This window comes from Hyaena hyaena, unplaced genomic scaffold, assembly GCF_003009895.1.
Source record: "Hyaena hyaena isolate Hyena2069 unplaced genomic scaffold, ASM300989v1 scaffold_37, whole genome shotgun sequence".
In the NCBI taxonomy this organism is placed as follows: domain Eukaryota; kingdom Metazoa; phylum Chordata; class Mammalia; order Carnivora; family Hyaenidae; genus Hyaena; species Hyaena hyaena.
Window position 1 is genome coordinate 742,737 of NW_024080669.1, and position 18,958 is coordinate 761,694.

Below are 18,958 nucleotides of genomic sequence, written 5' to 3' on the forward strand. Positions count from 1 at the left end.
TGTCCTGGGCACTTCAGATGTATGAGCCCATGTAAGTCTCACAGTTAAGCCCATTTTATAGCAGAGAGCGCTGAGGCACAAAGAGGTAAAGTGACTTGGCTCAAGATTGCACAGGAAATAAGCCAGGCCAGGATTTGAACCCTGTAAGTTTGGTTCCAGAATGTTGGCCTTATTTCTTGCCTTAATGTATTTATGCTGTCACTTTCTGACTTGCTCATCGATGTGTCTTCTTCTTAAGTGCAGAAGCGTTGTCTTATCCTTCCCTAATACGTCCCTGGTCCATTCTCTCCCTGCGGCACAATCAGCCAGGGCTTTAGCAGGTAGGTGTGCGGGGACCTGTCACCGGCAGGGCGAACACCCCTCCTGCCACCAGGTGGCAGCATTGGCCAAGAGTTCTTTCAGAACTCTGCGACTAGAAGGGTCAAATAAAAATTTAAACTTTTATTTCTGGTACAAATGATAAATACTTTGCATTAAAAATCTGGAATTCAAGTTTTCCTCATACTTCATGCCCCCTCCCCGCCCCAGAACCTTACAAAAATATTTATTTTGAGGAGGGGCTGGGGAAAAAGGCACGTGTGGTTTGTGTCCGGGCTGGGAGGTCCTCACCTGCCCCGGGGGCGGGAGGCCAGCAGTGAGCAGAACGCACTGTGATCTGGTGGAGGGGCTATGGCAATGGTCCCCAAGAGCCCCGTCTCTGGGGCGTGGTCCCCTCCTTGTTGGGCATTTGAGGGTACAGAGGGGCTAGCCCCTTCCAGATGGGGGAGTGGGGGTGTGTTGAGGGTGGGGAGTTCAGTGTGACAGGCATAGACACCTTTTAGGGTCTAAGCCTTCAAAGAGTTAAATAGAATCACGGGCCATCACATTTTGTTTGCTTGAAAGAGAACACTTCAGGGGAGATTCCGGGGAGGGGAGATCAAGGTTCTCCACATCTGGAGAACCCCCTTCTCTCGGTCCCCAAGGGAGGCACAGGGTGGGGGTGGGGGCTGCCTTCACGAGTTAACCCCTGCCATGCCACACCCCTTTTCACAGTCTTGAGCAATAGGGCCAGAGGCTCCGGGATCACGGGAAGGGAAGGGGAATAAGGCCTGGGGGGGGGGGGGGGGAAGGGCAGCAGACCCAGGGCAGCGACCCCAGAGACCGCCCCCTTGGCCTCAGCCCTGCTAGGGGTCCTCGTCCCAGAGACAGAGCTGCCGCTGGGGCACATAGAAGTCGAAACTGTAGTTCTTCTGGCAGCTGCGGATGCCGCACTTGTAGGGGGCTGGCCGGTCACGGCTGTGGCAGTACTTGAGCACACAGGGGTACCAGGCCAGGCTCAGGCCATAGTGGCAGACACACGGCTTCCCGCCATCCCCCACCTGCCCGCAGCGGGGCAGGCGCACCTGCTCTGATGCCTGAGGCAGAGCCTCAAACACAGAGCTGTCCACACCTGCGGGAGAGAGACAAGGGTTAGCAGGGGGGAGGGGGGAAGGGAAGGAGGGAGGGGTCCACCCCGCATGGCCTCTTGGGGCATCCCGCCAGCCAATGAGCCAAGTATTTTCATTCTTGTTTTTATAGGTAAGAAACCTGGCCCAGAGAGGTTTAATGATCTCACAGAGGTCACACAGGAAGAGTGGAGTGGGGACGGAGCCTGGGTCTGTCTGACCTCAAGGCCTCCCCTTGGCATGCTGCCACCCTGTGCTTAAAAAATACCACTATAGGGGCACCTGGGAGGCTCAGGCATTGAGCATCCGACTTTGGCTCAGGTCATGATCTCACGGTTCGCGGGTTCTAGCCCTGCATTGGGCTCTGTGCTGACAGCTCAGATTCAGATTCTGTGTCTCCCTCTCTCTCTGCCCCTCCCCTGCTCATTCTCTGTCTCTCTCAAAAACAAATACATGGTAAAACACACATACACACACACACACACACACACACACACCACTATACTAGGATGTGACAGAATAGAAATGTGGGGAGAATAAATAGAAAATCAAGGATAGCTACTTAAAGGACGTGGTATCTGAGGAGGGCCAGGTAGGGAAGGACCAGCACAAACATGCTGGGAAGTCAGGGTGGCCAGGGTACACACAGGGTGCTGGGGGAGGCAGCAGTGACCTGGCCCCTGGCTCGGCTCAGTGGCCCCGGGATGGACCAGCCTCTCGGGGGCACAGTATTGAGCTTGAACCTCAGTTTGGGGTGCAGCTTACTGGGAGGGGTGTGTGTGGAGGGCATGAGCACAGTTCTGTTGGCCGTTTCTTTTTTTTTTTTTTAATGTTTATTTTGAGTGAGAGAGAGCACAAGAGAGCGAATGTGAGTGGGGGAGGGGCAGAGAGAGAGAGAGAGAGTCTCAAGCAGGCTTTGCGATGTCAGCACGGAGCCTGACATGGGGCTTGAACTCATGAACTGTGAAATCATGACCTGAGCTGACATCAAGAGCTCAACCAACTGAGCCACCCAGCGCCCCCTGATGGCCACTTCTAAATCCAGCGGTGCCCTGGGAAGGGCAGGCACTGCTTGGCCCGCTGGGCGGAGGACCAGGGGCCTGGAGTGGTAACTGTGGGCACCTCCCTGTCCCCTCTACACAGAGGACCTGAGGACAGTCCTGGGAACGGAATCAGGAAATGGGGCAGCGGTAAAGCCACACAGGCCAAAAGGCAGGGGCCACACCAGAGACGCGAGAGATGCAGGTACCAGGGAAGGCATGAAAGAAAGGAGGGGGGGCAGTGGGTGCCGACCCTGATGCCTGTCCCCCTCCCCCGACAGAGGTCCTGTGGTCTCACTAATGGAAGGCATGAGGTGGCCGCTGCCCGGGTTATCTCCCTCCACACAACCTGGGAAGTCACAGGTCTGTGTGTCCCTACCTGGACAGGGTCGCTTTCATCTGGCTGACTCCTCTCCCTGAAGAGCCACCCAGGCACCACTTCCTCCAGGAAGCCGCCCTGACCAATCCCAGCCCGGGTGAGGGGTCCCTCCTCGGGACTCCTGCGTCCGCACCGCACTCCGGCCTGGGTGGTGTGACCCCACGCTCACCTTGCTCCAGCCAGAACTGGGCGTCCTCCTGGCGGGTGTAGATGGTATCTACGGCCTCTGCACACACGTTGCGGAGGTGGGGGCTCAGCAGGCCCCCGTGGCTGAAGTTGACGGCGACGTCCATGTGCAGGTGCTCCAGGCCCCGCACCTCCTCAGCCTGCCGCACTGCCCGTGGGTTCTTCTGTGTGGACAGGAAGAGCCGCTCCCACCTGGCCTCCTAACGCTCCCTGCCCTGCTTTGCCTAATCACTGAGGGGCTGGCTGCCTTTAGAACCTGAGGGCAGGCTGGCATCAAGGGGCAGTCACCAGGGCTGGTGCAGGAAGTGGATAGCCAGGCGAGCTGGCCCAGGACTGGTGACCTCTGGGGTCCCACACCTTCCAACAGGCAGAGGAGAGTCTGGGACCGGGGAGAAGGGGGGGGGGGTCTAGTTTAGGGAATTCAGATGAGGCTGGGGGAGAGGCCCAGGGTCCAGGAAGGGACAGGGAACAGGTCAACAGGCTGAAGAATTCTGAACATGGCGCACAACACTTTACACCCATGCTCTCATTTAATTCTCAGTATAACTCATTTCTCCATAGGAAAGTAGAGCCTTTGAAGGCAAGGTGTGCAATGTCACGGGGATACCGAGGTGTGGTGCTGGGTCTGACTGCACATCTGACCACAGGGTCCAAGCCCAGAACCTCCACCATAAAGGGAGAGGAGCTGAAATCAGGGGACTGGAGGCACCTGGCAGGTGGGGGTCAGTGCAGATTAGCGATCTGGGGTGATGGGGTTAGGTCCAGCGTGGGGCAATATTGGGGGGTTCAGGACTACAGGGGGAGGGTGGGGTGCCAGGGATGAGGGTGAGGGTGGGTCAGGGGCTGGGTGGGAGAGCGACATTGGGGTGCGGTCCAGGCCTCGGGCTGGGCTGGCTGTAGGGCTAGGGGCTCTGGGGTGGGAGCTGGACGGGGGCACACTCACCTGTCGAAGCTTGGCCATGGCCTCACTGGGGATGATCTCATTGTGCTGCAGCCGGGTGACAAAGCAGAGTGCCTGGAACTGACTCTGTCCCTTCTCCAGCTCCCCCAGGATCAGGGCTCGGAAGATCTTCACGTCCTGGCAGGGAAGGGCAGAAGCATGGGGACCAGCTGGAGTGGGTGGGAACCCCCCGCCCCCCCAGCAGCCCACCCAGCAATCAGCCCAGGCCTTGGACAGGACACGTGCCTGGACACTGCCCTGCGATGGACACTTCCCTCCTGCTGGTCTAGGAATTTTTATCTTTCCCATTTAAACCCGTGATTTGAGAGAACACACCCCAGATGTTCCAAAGCCTCCTGGAAAATTCACAGAGCAAACCATGAGAAAGCCTTTCAACACAGAACTGTTTAAAAGTACAGAACTTCACCTTGAAAGAGCCAGCACCCTGCTTTTGGTGCCTGGTTCCTTCAAGACTGATGCTGCCTCTCGGTGGCACCCGTGGCACCCTGATCAGGGTGGGTCACGGCCCCTAGAACTACCCAACCAGGCCATAACAGGGCAGGGGCTGAACTGGAATCTAAACAAGTACAGATTCCAGAGTTTCTCTCACATTCTTGGTCAGCAGGTTGGGGGAGGGGTGCCTAGAAATTGAGGCTTTTCAAAATGCCCCCCAGTGCTTTTAATCAGCCAGGTTCCTGGCCATCCCCATCTCAGACTGAGGCAGTGGGCACAGGGCGGGGTTAAGGGCAGACACAGCACAAGCTGGCTGTGGCCATTGCCAGCCTCTGGCCTGGGGGGAGCCGGGGTGGTTCACCTCCCCCTTCCCCTGGCCACTTCCCCTTTCCCCACAGGGTTACTAATGGCATTACCCGCAGGCCAATGGCTCCTTCCTGTTACTCACTGCATGAATGGGGTAGGCTGGAGGGGAGGAGAGGGAGGAGGGAGAGGGGTCCCCCTCCCAGTCTGGCTGCTAGAACCCTATGCTCTGACCCAGCTGCACCCAAGGGGCCGCCTTGCTCTCACTCAACTGTGCCTGGGCTAACGGCTCCCAGGGAGAAATGAGCAGGTCCCACTCAGAAGTGGTCTGGATCTGTCAAGACCCTCACCCCCGCCAGGGAGGTACCCTGGTCGCAAGGACTATTCCCCTCCAGAACCCCAATGACCCTGCACTGGCATTGAACACAGACAGGCCTGTGTTGTTATTCAGGTTCAATGTTCGCGTCCTGGCCTCGCCCACTGAGAGAGCCTGCAATGACTTGGGGCGTTCGGTACGCCTGCTAGAGTGTAAGTGCTCTGAAACAGACACCCAGGGTCCCTCCCTTGGGCTCCTGTACAGGCTGTGAGGGGAGGTTGCACTCCACCTCTGCCCTGTATTAGCCAGTACCCAGGCGTATCTTCCAGCTTCTAGAAGCCTCATTGGGAGGATGGGGATAAAAGGGTGTTTACCTGGTCGGCTTGTGTGAAAATTGAGTTAGTGCTGATCCTCACGGTGATCAGCAAATATTACAGGTGGCCGGAGCCCCGGCGTGCTGCTATCCCATAATCCCCGTGCACTCGTGAGGTCCTTTGACTATAGGGATGTGTCTCTTACTTCCTTTTCCTGCAAATGATCTCCAGCATGAGGAGGTGTGGGCATCTATGGGGAGGTTTTCCATCTGTATTGCAGAAGGGGAGACTGAGGCCCAGCTGGTGAGAAAGCTTCCACAAGGCTCTTTATGATGGCAGATTTCAAGGAAGGTGAGTCAGAGCTCAGGTTAACCCAGCTTCCTCTTGACAGGAAATCTGTTCTTGGGCCCTGAGGCTGGAATCTCTTTGCCCTGCCAGGCTGGGCCATCTGATCTTCCATTGGCTCAGCTTGGCCGAGAGGAGACTGGAGGCTGGTACGCTAGTGTATTTTCCACTGGGGGCTCACTTTCTGCCAGGTGAGACCTGATACTGGACTTCCTCCTACTAGGGCTCCAGGCAGCTGGAAGTCTCTGGCTGGACCCCGAGGCGGGATCCAACATTATTTTCAGCAATGACTTTAAAAGAACCTTATCTGGAATATTCACAGCATCTTCTCCAATACCACAGCCACGTGCCTGCCATCAGACAGCTACAGAGTTGCCTCTTTGCTTGGGGATAACACCTGCCCACCTTCAAGAGAAAGCATTTGCACTCTTAGACCAGGCAGGAGCGTAAAGAAACAAACACCTGCTTTGAGGTTTTTTCCCTGCCTCTATATTAAACGACAATGGTGGTGACAATAGCAAATGCCAGTAAATGGGGAATCTGACTGGGGGTGAAGAGAGGGAACGAGGATTTCTCACTGTGAGAGATTTACTCATGTAGGGCAAAGATTTATTGAAGTTTATAACCAGAAGGGACAAGTCACTGTTTTTATGAGTCGAAAAGGATGTATTGTCCTGTTTACAATCTTTCCAACAACAGAAGGTAGGGAGGATGGTTATTACTGAGTTTGGAAGGGGTTACTTGCTCAAGGCCATGGGGCCAGGAGGAAATGTAGCCAGAGTTTTAGCCCCAGGCGGTCTGACTCCAAAGCCAGTGCTCTCTCAGCCGCAATGCACCACTGCTTCCCAGGCGTCCTTGATGCCCCAGCTCAAGAAACCGAAGCTCGGGCCCAGAGAGGTAGTGTGGTCCGCCCTCGGGCCACACAGCTGGCAAGGGCAGAGCCAGGATTAGAACTCTGTTCCCTCAACCAGCCATGCCTGGAGGTCCTGTGTAGACCTGCCCTGGGAGTATGGCAATTCCTACTCACAGTTCAGCGTGACTCCCAAAAAGCAGCGTCTGATACGGATATGAGGGTGATGATGTGAGGCAGGGCCACCCTCCTAACCCGCCTGCTTGACCTTCCTAGAACCTCTGTAGACCCTGAATTCTCCAGTCTTCTTAGTCTTATTTCTCCAGAAAACCCATATTCCACCTGCTGACGCCCAGCAGGGAGTGGACAGCTCTAGCTTCTGGATCTACTTGGCTCCATCATCCTGACCAAACGTCCCTCCTACCTTCTCCACCTCAGCTCACTGCTAAGGTTCCCGAGGCCCCTTTCCCTCCAGCACAGGGGAAAGGGCAGGGGAAGAAGTCCCCCCGCTTCAGCAAACATCTGGCCAGATGCTAGACCCAGTACCCATGGAAGCCTGGCTCCTGGGCTTCCTCCTTGAACGGAAGGGCCCCAAGACGATTCACTCGGTCGTGGCTTAATACCCAAGGCAGACAGCACAGCTACAGCTGATGCAGGGTGCTGGAGGTGGGTTCCCCAAGCCCAGGACTCAGGCTAGGACTCTCAAGATGGGAAGTTTCTATAGGGCTCCTTGCATGAGCTCCCAGGAACCTCCAGCCCCACAGGGGCAGGCTAGCAGGAAGCCGCAGGAGCATTCAGTACCGGGGCTGAGGCTTGGGCTGTGCAGTGGGTGTGGTGAGTGTGCCGTGGAGATAGTGTCTGCTGAAGTCCATTGCCTATGGTTTTTTTTCAAGTTTGCCTATGTTTTTTTTTTTTTTAAGTTTGTTTATTATTTATTTAGAGAGCATGAGTGGGGAAGGGGCAGAGAGAGAGGGAGGACAGAGAATCGGAAGCAGCCTCCTTGCTGACAGCACAGAGCCTGATGTGGGGCTCAAACTCACGAACTGTGAGATCATGACCTGAGCTGAAATCTGATGCTTAACGGACTGAGCCACTCAGGCGCCCCCCCCCCCCCATGCGTCAGCAAGCGTCAGGAGTAAATAGATTGGAAGAGGGCACAGGAGTTAAGAACAAAGGCTCTGTAGCCAGTACTACCTACGTTCAAATCCTGGCCTTGCTGATACCAGCCATGTAGCCTCGGGGGGAATTAACCTCCCTGTACCTTAGTTTCCACATCTGTTAGATGAGTTAAACTAACAATACCTATACCTCCAGAGATTATTATGAGGGGAAAATGAGTGAAAGGTCTTAGAACATAGCAGGCTGAGCTCTTTATTATTGTTGCAATCTCTGGCCTCGCTCCAACTGTGATCTATTCCAGACCTCCAGATGCAGAAGCAAAGGGTTTTCTCCGAAAGACGCCCCTGAGGCCCAGAGAGGTCAGGGGAGTCCTCTGGGGTTTGCGGGTAATCAGCAAATCCGTGGGAGAGCACTGGTTAGCATGGCCTGGGGCAAGGCCTTCACAGACCCCAGGCTGGACAGGGAAGTGGCCATGACTAAGGCAGAGGCCCCTGTCTTCAAGGGGCTCATGGAGAGGCTGACCTCCTGCAACCAGAGTCAGAGCACCAAAAAAGGCCTAGGATTGAGGTTTATGATAAGTGCTATGAGGAAAGGATGGATGAAGGGGCATTTGTTTACCCCTTAAAGATGGGGCGGGGAGGCGAGGAGGGAGGGAGGGAAGACTTCCCTAGAATGAGGGATGGTTCAGTCCTTAACAGTCAAAGGATGGGGGAGGGGCTGCTTTCTAACAAAGAGAGAGTGGCATTTACAGAAGACAGGGAAATGTGAGGCTCTCTTAACACGCCCCCCCCCCCCAATCTATCTCTCCACAGTGTTATTGATCTGCCGAATGCCCTTCGAAGGCTCTTCTTGTCCTAGCATACAGTGTGCCATCCACGTCCGGCATGCCTGTCCACCAACAACCTCTCCCGTACCCCCTGAGCACTGATCTAAAGAGCCGGTAGTTCCCAGAAGAAGCGATGAGGCCGTGTGACTTTCCACGAGCTGACTCCTCTGCTGGGGATGTCCCCATCTGCCTGCCGTCTCTCAGGATTTGGTTTGAATGCATCCCCTCTGGCCCGTCCCCGCAATGCTACCCTCATCAACCATCCAGCGGACTCGGCCCGTCCCAACTCCCAACCTCTACAGCACGAATCCCACTGTGTTTGCAACCTTCCAGACTCAGCTCCACGAGCCTGGGACAGTATCTTATTTGCAGCGTATCCTCACTCCCTAGAACACAGCAGGTGCTCAGTAAGTGCCTGGTGATGAATACACGAAGAAGGAGCACACACATGAGAACCTGGAAGCATTCTGAGAAAACCACCAGGGACGGGGTAGGGCGAGGGAGGGCAGAGAGAGGTCGAAGGAAGAGGCTGGCGAGAGGAGAAGGGCAGTGGGTCTGAGAGCCCAGCCAAGGAGTCCCGGCTTCATCTAGTGGGTCACTGGAAGCCACGGGCTTTGAGCTGGACCTGAACCTTGAGTTGTGCCAGGCCTGCACCTGATCTACATGCCTGGACAAAGGACCCCATCCTCAGGTAGCATCTTCTGCCCGGGGAACAAGTCATCTAGGCCCTGCATGGTCTGCAGCTGGCTCAAGGGCAGAGACCAGGCCTCATTTATGCAGTAACCTCGGGGTCTGGCACAGAGCTGTGTTGACATTTATGAGCCGAGTGAACAAATGCATGCACGCACACGTGCTCTGGGGCCTCCATCCATTCCCTCGCCTCCAGCTCCTCCAGCTGCTCCTTTGGCTTTTAGGAGGTTTTGGGGAATCACTTAGTTCACGATCCAGTGAGGGTCCAGCTGGGGACGTGACCTTCACAAGTCATGCAGCTGCAGAGGCAGGACCCGAAGCCCAGAGCTCCTGACTCACAGCCCAGTGATCTTCACGCTCCCCCCGACCAAGCCCCCCTGTCCGCCCTTGCCCAGATCTCCTCCTTCTCCATGTTCACCCCTGCCTGTGCTGCTGAGACCCACAACAGCTCACAGAGAGAAGGCTGCGCTGGGGCTCCGGGTGAACACCTCCCAGACAGCGGAGGTGTCTCCGGGAAGCACAGGGGTGAGGTGGGGCGGGGCGCAGCCCTGTGCACTTGAACAGCAGACATCCTGAGCCAGGCCCAGGTGTGGCCTTGTGGAGGACAGGGAGCGGCGCTGCAGACAGAGCCCATGGGGGTCGGGCTGGGATGACAGCGGTGCGGTCACATGGCCCTGGACCGCTGGCTCCCAGCCTCAGATAAGATGGGGGGGGGGCGGGGGAGGGACACGAACTTCTCTTTTGCTTGGCCGCTGCTAGGGTTTTATGTTACAGCCAAGTGGAATCCTGACTGATACACAGGGACGCCCACCTGCTTCCCCCCCTTCACGGGTCTCCCGTCTATAACCTTTCACGCGTTCTTGCTGCTTCCAGAACCATCTTTCACAAGCAGTTGCTCCTGTCTGTCCAGGGCTCCCATGGGCTCAGCTCTGCATGCCCCCCCAACCCCCCCACAGCCCCCTGCCCTCACATGCTGGGCGCTCACATGAGTCACCTCACCCCTTTCTCTGAGTCAGCATCATGTCTCTCCGAGTCTCCCACACAGCTGCACGCAGTCCCTCACCCTCAGTCTAACATCCTCCTCACCCTGCTGTCACACTCTGCCCCCTTCTCCAGGGAGCCCACCCGGGGAGAGGTGGGGGGGAGCCCTCCCACCAGCCTACCCCTCCACCACGGGGAGCTGAAAACTAAGGGGGCCAGGGTGGGGAGCTGCCCCTCCCTCAGCACCCTCCCAGCCACCCACTCCTCCATCCCGGTTCTTGTGAAGCACCCACTCTCCCCCCCCCCCCCACTGTTGGACAGGTGGTGCGGTCTCCTGGGAGCCTCCTCTGCCATTTTGCCCCCTTCCCATCCCACCAGAGCACATGATTCTGAGGCCTGGGCTGAGCCAATCTAAATATTTATTCCCCTGCTCCTGGCTGGGGCTGCTTTATGGCTAGAAAAGGGGCCGGGTTTGTTGGGCTGTGGCGGCAAGGAGAGGCGGTCGGGAAGTGGCACCTTCCTCACTGGTGCTGGCTGCCCTGTGGCAGACACAGGGGCATCTGGGCTGCTCTGCCCAGTCTACCCGGGCAGGAACAGGGGTGGACGGGGTCAACCCAGAGCCAGGCAGAGCACATTCCCAGGCTGGTGCCCAGGGACTCAGGCTGCCCCCCCTTACCCCATTACAGGGATGCCTGCATGCCCTCAGGGCCAGTCCGGGGACAAAAGCTTCTTGTTAAGGGCCATTAGCACAACCACTAGTCCAGAGCAGTGCCCCCTGCCCTCCTCCCAGCCCCCTGAGCCCCCAGTTCTCTGTCAGCCAAATCCCAAAGGTCACTACTGTTCCAACCGCCCTGGGGAACAATGTGAGGTTTTATGCGGATCAATTGCACCCCGCTGTCCCGCTGACTCAGGGCTCCTTCTATGGGGCTCCAGACTCCTCTCTCAGCCAGATTCCCAGCCCCGAATGCCTCTCTTGCTCCCTGCCCTTCATCGGAATCCACAGTGGCAGCCGCTTAAACACTTGCCAACGTAAGGGACCAAAGCTCCTAATGATGCTGTGGCCCCTGGAGCAGAAAGAAAGTGCCAGAACAAGGCGCTTAGCAGCGAGGAAGGAGAGCTGGGGTTGGGGTGGGGTACCTGCCTGGGCCCTGGCTGTCACCGCTACCTCACTTCTCGCGAGCCTATGTTGGCCTCTGCTTTGCCACAGCCTCTGATGCCATTCTCATAGGACCCTGAGTGTCCTACTGTCGTCTTGGCAATGCCCCTGCCGTGTCTGAGCCTGGGGCTCCGAGAGGTCAAGTGGCTCATCAAGTCACACCACTGGTGAAGGGCAGGAAGACGAACATGGCAAAGGCTCAGTCATCTCCGTGAGATCTTTTACAAACGGTTCTCTCTCTCTCTCTCTTCCTCTCTCTCTCTCTCTCTCTCTCTCTCTCTCTCTCTCACACACACACACACACACACACACACACACACACACACACACCCATCTCTCTAGAGGAAGAGTCTTGGGCACAGAGCTGCCAGGAGCCACTACCCAAATCCACCGGGGGTTACAAGCTTGAGGGGAAGGGGTCCAGCTCAAGTCTGTAGAGAGGAGGGTTTCTCTGTAGATCTGTTCCTCTGCATTAAGGCCTTGTGAGCTTCCTTCTTCCCTTTCCCCTCCCCTACTCAGCTATCTCTGGCCTTCTGGAAGGAGCCTACGTATGTTATAGCACACCCAAGTCAATTCCATATAGTGGGAAGATCCCTGGGTCCTAATCCCAGATCATTAGCTACTTGATCTTGTCAGAGTCACTTCATAGCTCTAAGCGTCAGGTTGCACATCTGCAAAATGGGGGCAACCCTTGTCTCATGATGTAGTAGTGAGGATCAAATGAGGCTGTGCGTGAAAGCAGCCAACAGTATGTGATCGGAGGGGCCAGTCGGTGCGTGAGATCCAGGGACGTGCGGCTCTTATCATGAGGCTGCACCCTGTCTTTCTGTGAAGGAAAGAGCCCTTCTCTGCCTCTCGCCATCTGATTTCTAGCAGGCCCCTCCTCCCTGGTCCCAGGTGGCAGTCTCCACTGCCTGACCTGGGCTCTTCTGCTAGGACTCCACCTGGACTTTGGCATTCAGGGCTGGGAGATGCTTGCCAAGCTCCAGGGAGCATGTCTGAACCTTCCCTTAGGGCCACAGATCCAGATCCCGGGAGGAATTCTCAGACACGGCAGTGGGACTGCCATGGGGCACAAGCCAGGACACAAGCCAGGTCATTCCATCTGGAGACTTCTCAGAAACTCCTATGAGGAAGTGCTCTGGGCTCCCAGAAAAGTCTGGGCCTCTCCTGAAAGCATTTCTGTGGCTCTCTGTTCCCCAGGAAGAAAATCGCCCATCACATTCCTGTGTTCCAAACTGCTACACTTCAGAGACCCAATGTAGGGGTAGGGGAACCTGGTCTCTCAAAGCTTCTCCACTCTGACATCCGTGTGACCTCACATCCTGCTGTAATAAACAGCCTCCGGCAGTGCGCGGTCATTTGCACATTCCACATCTTCCAGACTTACATCTGACGACAGCCTTCAGCTTCCTACGCTGCTCCCTTGCCCCAGCCAGGAGCCCCCTGAGGCGAGGACCCTGGTGCTCTCTGCTGTTCCTTCCTGACTCCCACTCACCCATCGGTGCTCCGGCCAGGGCACCAAGGGCTCAAGTTTCCTCTCTTCTTGGGTCCTGCAGAGCGACCTTGAACTGACCCACACCACCATATGGCTCCTCTTATCTTGGCTCCAGCGCAGCGCCCCTCAGGGCCCCCCATGCCACACTTCTGGAGCCTGTGGTTCCTCTCTCCACCCCTCCCGTTGGACCCACCACCGTGAAACAGTTGCACATGACTTTCTCCTATCTTTCAGCCCCACCCTACCCATCCGGTCAGCACCAAACCACACTGCCTGGAACATGACTCATCCCCTCCCTCAGCTTTTGGACACTCAGACCAGGGAGCGAAGGGGAAAGAGAATTTGGACAGGGACACCAGCCTGGGGGAGGGGGCCCAAGCAGGCTGATGGACAGAAAGCCAGGTGAGGGCCTGGGGGTGGTGACGTGTCTGGTATTGAACATGCCGAGTGAGCGTGCACATCTGAGTATAATTACATCCATAGGACTTGGATTACAAAGGAGAGTATTGCCTGCTGGGGGTGGATTGTGAAGGATAGTCGGTGTGCTGTGGGCATGTAGAATTAGGTGTAATGCCTATACGCTGCTTGGAGCACATTAGGGTTATCCTGGGTAGAATGACAGGTCGCCAAGTGCTAAGTGAGTGTGGGCTCTGCCTTCATTTAATAGTCTAACCTGCCTGTTGGAGTCACGGGGCCCCTTTAAAACTACTGTCGCCCTCAGATATCAGATCTAACTGCTATGGGCTGCAGCCCAGGCATCGGGATTTTCCAAAGCTACCCAGGTGAGTCTAATGGGCATCAAAGTTTGGGAGCCACTGAGTCATGGCCCTTTTTTCTTTCTTCTTCTTCTTCTTTTTTTTATTTTTTTTTTTAAGCCTGAACTCAGTCTGCCTGATGGCCAGCAGCCTTGGGGCAGGGTATGCAATGACAGAGGATGGCCATTTGATAGCTCCAAGCTACCTGTGGAGTTTAGAATCAATCCTTGCTTCAGGCTCTGCGTCCGACAGCGAGTGAATTACTCTGATTACTGTTAACTGCCTTAGCACCTTCAGGTCCAGCGTGGCAGTGTGGGGACAGCCAGACAGGACTAGAGACTTGCCTCTCGGTGGAGGCAAACAGCGAGAGTGGGAGGGACTGGAAAGAGGGGGTACAGCCTTGAGTACTCTAGAGGGGCAAAAATGACTGCTCCACACTCGAAGAGGCTGGCCAGCAACTGTGCAGTGGGACAGTTAATTTTGTGTCAACATAGCTGGGTGAAGGGGTACCCAGAGGGCTGGTCAAACATTACTGCCAGGTGTATCTGTGAGGGTGCTTCCAGAAGAGATGAGCATTTCAATTGGCAGAATGAGTAAAAACGAGGGCCCTTGCCAGTGGGAGTGGGCATCACGCAATCCGGTGAGGCTGTGGATAGGACAGAAAGCAGAGGAAGGGCGAGTGTGCTCTCTCTGCGTGGGCTGAGACATCCATCTTCTGCCCTTAGACACTGGCACACCTGGTACTCAGGCCCTGGGGCTCAGGCTGGAGCCACACTGCCAGCTATCCTGGCATAGGGATGCCGCTTTGGCCAATGTAGGCAGTGGACTTGGGTGGGGGTAAAGGCTATACAAATGGCGGATCGTAGAACTTCTCAGCCTCTATGAGAGCCAACCTCTGGTAATAAATCTCTTTCTGTATACCTCACTCTATGTCTTGTTGTTTCTGTTTTTCTGGAGAGCTCCAATGGACAGTGCTTCGAGGAGACAGTTACGAAGAGGGACTCAAGGCACCTCTAGGCTCAGTACTGACCTTCTGTGTGACTTTGAGTCCATCATTCAACCTCTCTGAGTCCAGGCTCAGCAGGGAGGGCCCATGCTGCATTGTGATGTGGGCGACAATTATGAAAGTTGTGGCTTCTATTTCTTGGGCACTTACCACAGCAGCCATTGCAGAGTGGGTATTTCCCATGGATTACCTGCTTACTACTCCAGATAGCCAGGGGATTGCTACCATTTTCACCCCCATTTTACAGATGAGGAAACGAAGGCCTGCAGAGATTAAGTATCCTGTCCAGGGTTAAACCACATCTGTCTCATTTCGGTCTGGGCTGTCTCCCAAAGGTGGGAAAATGGCAAACATTGCTATTCCTAAGTGGACGAGGGGAGTTGGTAAACAAAACAAAAGAAACACAATGTTCAAGACTTCTTCCCAGGGGAAAAATTGTTACATCTAGACAGAACCTTGTGTAAATCTGCCAGAGGCTATGGGGCACAGGGCCTTGAGGACGGTGTGGGCCACAGAAGGATTCACGTGCGAAAGCTGCTTTGGCCAATGTAGGCAGTGGACTTGGGTGGGGGTAAGGGCTGTGCTGCCCCGCCCCAGGCTGAATGAGAAACCCGGAGCTGGAGAGACCTCAGAGAGTGGGTTCCCCTTCTGTGCCTTCCACCCCCAATTCCCGTCCTTGCTGGTGAAATCGGAGATGCCAGGGCGGGTGTGAAATGCCAGCTTCTGGGTCAGAGGCTAACCTGAAAAGCAGACTCTGGAAACCTGGGCGGAGGTTTGAACCACTGCGAGGATTAAAATGGGGCCCTTGTGAGCAGCTCCAAATGGCTTCTCCAACTGGGCAGTCAGCCCCCGACCAAACTCTCAGCTCCAGACCCCCGTCCTGCACCCCACTGCCACTGGGGCTCTCCCCTCTCGTGGCCAGCAGAGTAGAGCAATAAAAGAGTTTATGCTGTAGCCAGAGGCTATAAAAGCTCAGCCCCACCCAGTCCTGTGTCTTGGGTCTCTTGCTGATGTCCTAGCCACAGCCCGGGCTGCTGGAGAGGTCCCCGGAACAGGGAAGCCTCTCCCCAGGGTTCCGGCCACCGGCCACCGTAGAACAATGGGCAGTGGGCAGGAAGGTTACGAGATTCTTGGCCTGGCCAGAGGCACGCTCTCACCGACAAAGGGCTTCTATGGAAGGTTAGAGGGGAAGAGGAGACCACTGCCTCCTGAGGGGTCTGGCTACTACTGGGATTTCCCAGGAAAAGAAGATGCTTGACAAACTCTCCCTGGAGTTTAGGTGTGTGGAGGCCGGAGGGATTCTGGCCTGGCCAGCTTCCTTCTCCCCCCCCCCCCCACAAGCCCACCAGCCCCTACCTGAATGTGAGAACCTAGCGTGGCCCTACTGAGAAAGGAAGGGCCAAAAAGCCTTCCCAGCTGTGATGACCGCCCACAGCCATGGTCCACCTATGTCCCATGTCAGTGACAACTCAGTAGTTTGGGAACAGATCGGCAGTCAAGCCATACCTCACTGTCCACTGGATCCCCTCACCATGCCATCTACGGCAGTTCTGTTGGGTCCCCCAATTCTGTCCCTTGGCCCTCAAGCTCCCACTCTCTATAAGAGGGAGGAGAGAGAGATGGCTTGGGCGAGGCTGTATGGCCCTGAACTTCAGGGCTGTATGGCCCTCCAGCTCTGCCCAGCTATCTAACTTGCCTCACTTCTCCACTCCCCCAGAGACAGGGCCTCTTTTTATCAGAAGAGGGGCTGGTGTGTGTGTGTGTGTGTGTGTGTGTGTGTGTGTGTGTGTAGATCAGGAGACTCCCTTCAAGTACCTACTCCTCGCCACCCTCTTTCCTTCCAGAATTCCTGCTGCTGGGTCACTGTTAGTCACTACCCTTCCAGGCCCATTTGCTGGCAACTCCCCCAGCCCCTCCACTCTCCCCCAACCCCAACAAACTTGGGGGCCACGACCACCTTTTGGTCCCTCCACCAGGTTCCTTCTGGTTCCTTTCACACACTGAGCAGAGGCTGGTTTCTGCCCCCTTTCTATATCTGGGCCAAAACATGGAGGTTGGCCAGCCGACTTGTCAGGCAGCTCTCCCAGAGTGGGGGGGCTTCACGTAGGGCTTCTCCCCACGTCCTCCTTCTGCAAGCTTCCCAGCCCTCAGGACCAAGGAGTAGGGGTAGCTTCTCCTTGGCTCCGGAGGGACAAGGTACAATCAACTCTTAGTTCCATTTCCCCCCACCCCCATGCCTCCAGCCTAGGAAAGTGAAACAGGACAGTTGGTTCATGGACCCCAAGATGTCAGAGCTGAGAGGCCTGGAGCCACCTCACTGACCTGCATAGAGGTGAAAAATGAGGCCCAGAGAAGGAAAGGGACTTGCCCAAGATCACACAGCAAGAACCCAGGGCCTCTGATTGCCAGCCCAGGACTTTCTCCTCTAGAGCACAAGGGAATTCCTCCAAGAAGGGAGTCAACTCTTTTGAAGGGGAGTCAGCACCTGCAGGGCTGTGGGAGAGCGGGAAGAGAAGTGGGCAAAGCGCGGGGATTCAGGGAGTGAGAGGGGGCCTGGGCACCCGGAGCAAAGGGGCAAAAGGCTGGAATGGCTGGCGGAGCGGGCAGAATGAAGCGGCCGGATCTGGGTGCTGGGGACTCTGCCAAGAGGCGCAGAGGAGAGCCCGACTACCCCGGCTAAGTCTCTAGCCTCTCCTGGCCCGCCTGTGTCCACCTGCAGGCCTCGGTGCGGCCGGGGATCCCGGGGCGCCCTGGCTCCCAGGTCCCTCCACGCGAGCGAGGGCGCCTCACCTTCTTGAAGTCGGCGGTGAAGGAGACGAGGGTGCCGTCGGGCTTGCGCAGCTCGAGGCTGATGCTGTCGGCGTCGCTGTCCGCCTGCAGGCTCTCCTCGGTGACCTGGCCGTCGGGCAGCCGCACGCGGACCCGCAGCTCGGCGGGCGCGCCCGGCCCCGCGCCCACGCCGCGCGGCACCCCCAGGAGCGGTACGAGCAGCGGCAGCAGCAGCAGCAGCAGCGGCAGCGCTGGGGGAGCCGTGGGGACCCCGAGGCGGCCGGGCGGGCGCATCCCCGGGGGGCCGCCGCCCTCCACGGGCCGGGCGCGCGGCGCGCGAGCGGAGAGGAGCGCTGCCAAACTTCGCGCGAAGTTGCTGGCTAGTTCGGGGCGCGGGGCAGCGGCTCCCCGGGGTGGGGAGGACTCAGGCGCGGGGGAGCCGCGAGGTGGCGCGGACGCACGTGGGCTGCGCTCCGCCGATCGCCCCCCGGCAGCTCCAAGGCGGACGCGGCGCTCCCGGGGCCCCCCCACTGCCCGCCCACCCGCCCAGCGCCACGACTGCCGCGGCCCCCGACTCTGGCGCGGCGAGACTCTGTTTTGCACTTTTCATTCAATCCCACCCCCCGTCACTTCCTTCGGAAAACAGAAACCACCAGGACCTGCCTTAAAGAGACCGCGCACCTCTCGGCCCTTAAAGGGCTCGCGGCGGCTCCCCGCGCTCGGCTGTGGCCCGGGGCAGGGGGCGGGGACAGGGGACCTCCGCGCAGCGGCTTTGTGGGAAAAGGCCTTTCTCAATCTGCCTCCCTCCCTGCCGCGCGCCCCGTGCGACCCGGCTGTGTCAGGAGTTGGCTCAACGGGCAAATCCCTTCCTCCCAGCAGGGGCGGGACGGGTGACTCTTCCCCCGTCCCGTCCACCAACCCAACACTCCCTCCCTCCCCCCCTCCCCTCGCCTCTTTGGCTCGCTCTCATGCCACGTGGACTAAATCATCAGGCTTGGTGTTTTAGGGGTTTTGTTTGGTCTTTTAGTTTCTCTGACACAGCGAATTTCTAAAAACGGTTCTGCAAAATCAGACCTCACCTCGCCTTCAGCCTTTGGATTGTCTTAGGTTGGGAGAGGTGAGCTGAGGTTCTTGCCCTAATTTGACATCCCTCTGCTCTGGTATCTTGATAAGTCAGGCCACCTCTCTGAATAGTCCCCTCAACTTGGGTGTATTTTGTGAGCCCCAGGACAGCCTTTTCTTTTCAGTCTTCACTTACCCCATTCATGGCCCATCAACAGCCCTGCCCACTTCCCAAGATCTCCGTTCTCTTTCCCAGAGACTGGCTGAGCCAGTCCAGGGAAATTCGGGAGAATGACTAGGAACCCAGAACACCAGCGCCTGACCAGCAGGGCTTCTCCCACAAGTCCCAAGAAAATATGCCCTGCGGTGCACCTCAGCAGTGACCTGGGTGAGGGTAGGAGGCATCCAGGGAGATCTGGATCCGGGCTTCCACTGACCAGCTGTGTGCTTTGGGAACGTTTGAAAAATTCTTTGGACCTCGGTGCTCCCCCGTGTACAGGGGGAGTTGCCGAGACCTATGATATCCTGTCAATTTCACGGAAGAGG

At 57.0% G+C, this 18,958-nt stretch overlaps 1 protein-coding gene across 1 annotated transcript; it reads right to left on the minus strand.

Moving 5' to 3' along the window:
- Window positions 1–421: 421 nt before the first annotated feature.
- OAF (out at first homolog) lies at window positions 422–18,168 on the minus strand. The gene is made up of 4 exons (XM_039229325.1): window positions 17,372–18,168; window positions 3,973–4,107; window positions 3,013–3,193; window positions 422–1,429 (listed from the first exon to the last, which is right to left on the minus strand). Exons 1-4 carry the CDS (start codon window positions 17,642–17,644, stop codon window positions 1,164–1,166), a joined length of 855 nt encoding a protein of 284 aa, XP_039085256.1. The 5' UTR covers window positions 17,645–18,168; the 3' UTR covers window positions 422–1,163.
- Between the last annotated feature and the right edge of the window lie 790 nt (window positions 18,169–18,958).

What these genes read in the sequence shown, in the direction of transcription:
- OAF (XM_039229325.1), bottom strand. Translation starts at nt 17,644, where the DNA reads ATGCGCCCGCCCGGCCGCCTCGGGGTCCCCACGGCTCCCCCAGCGCTG. An exon ending in TCACCGCCGACTTCAAGAAG is followed by an intron (nt 4,108 to 17,371) that starts GTGAGGCGCCCT and finishes CTTCCCTGCCAG; the next exon opens with GACGTGAAGATCTTCCGAGC. An exon ending in CCATGGCCAAGCTTCGACAG is followed by an intron (nt 3,194 to 3,972) that starts GTGAGTGTGCCC and finishes CTGTCCACACAG; the next exon opens with AAGAACCCACGGGCAGTGCG.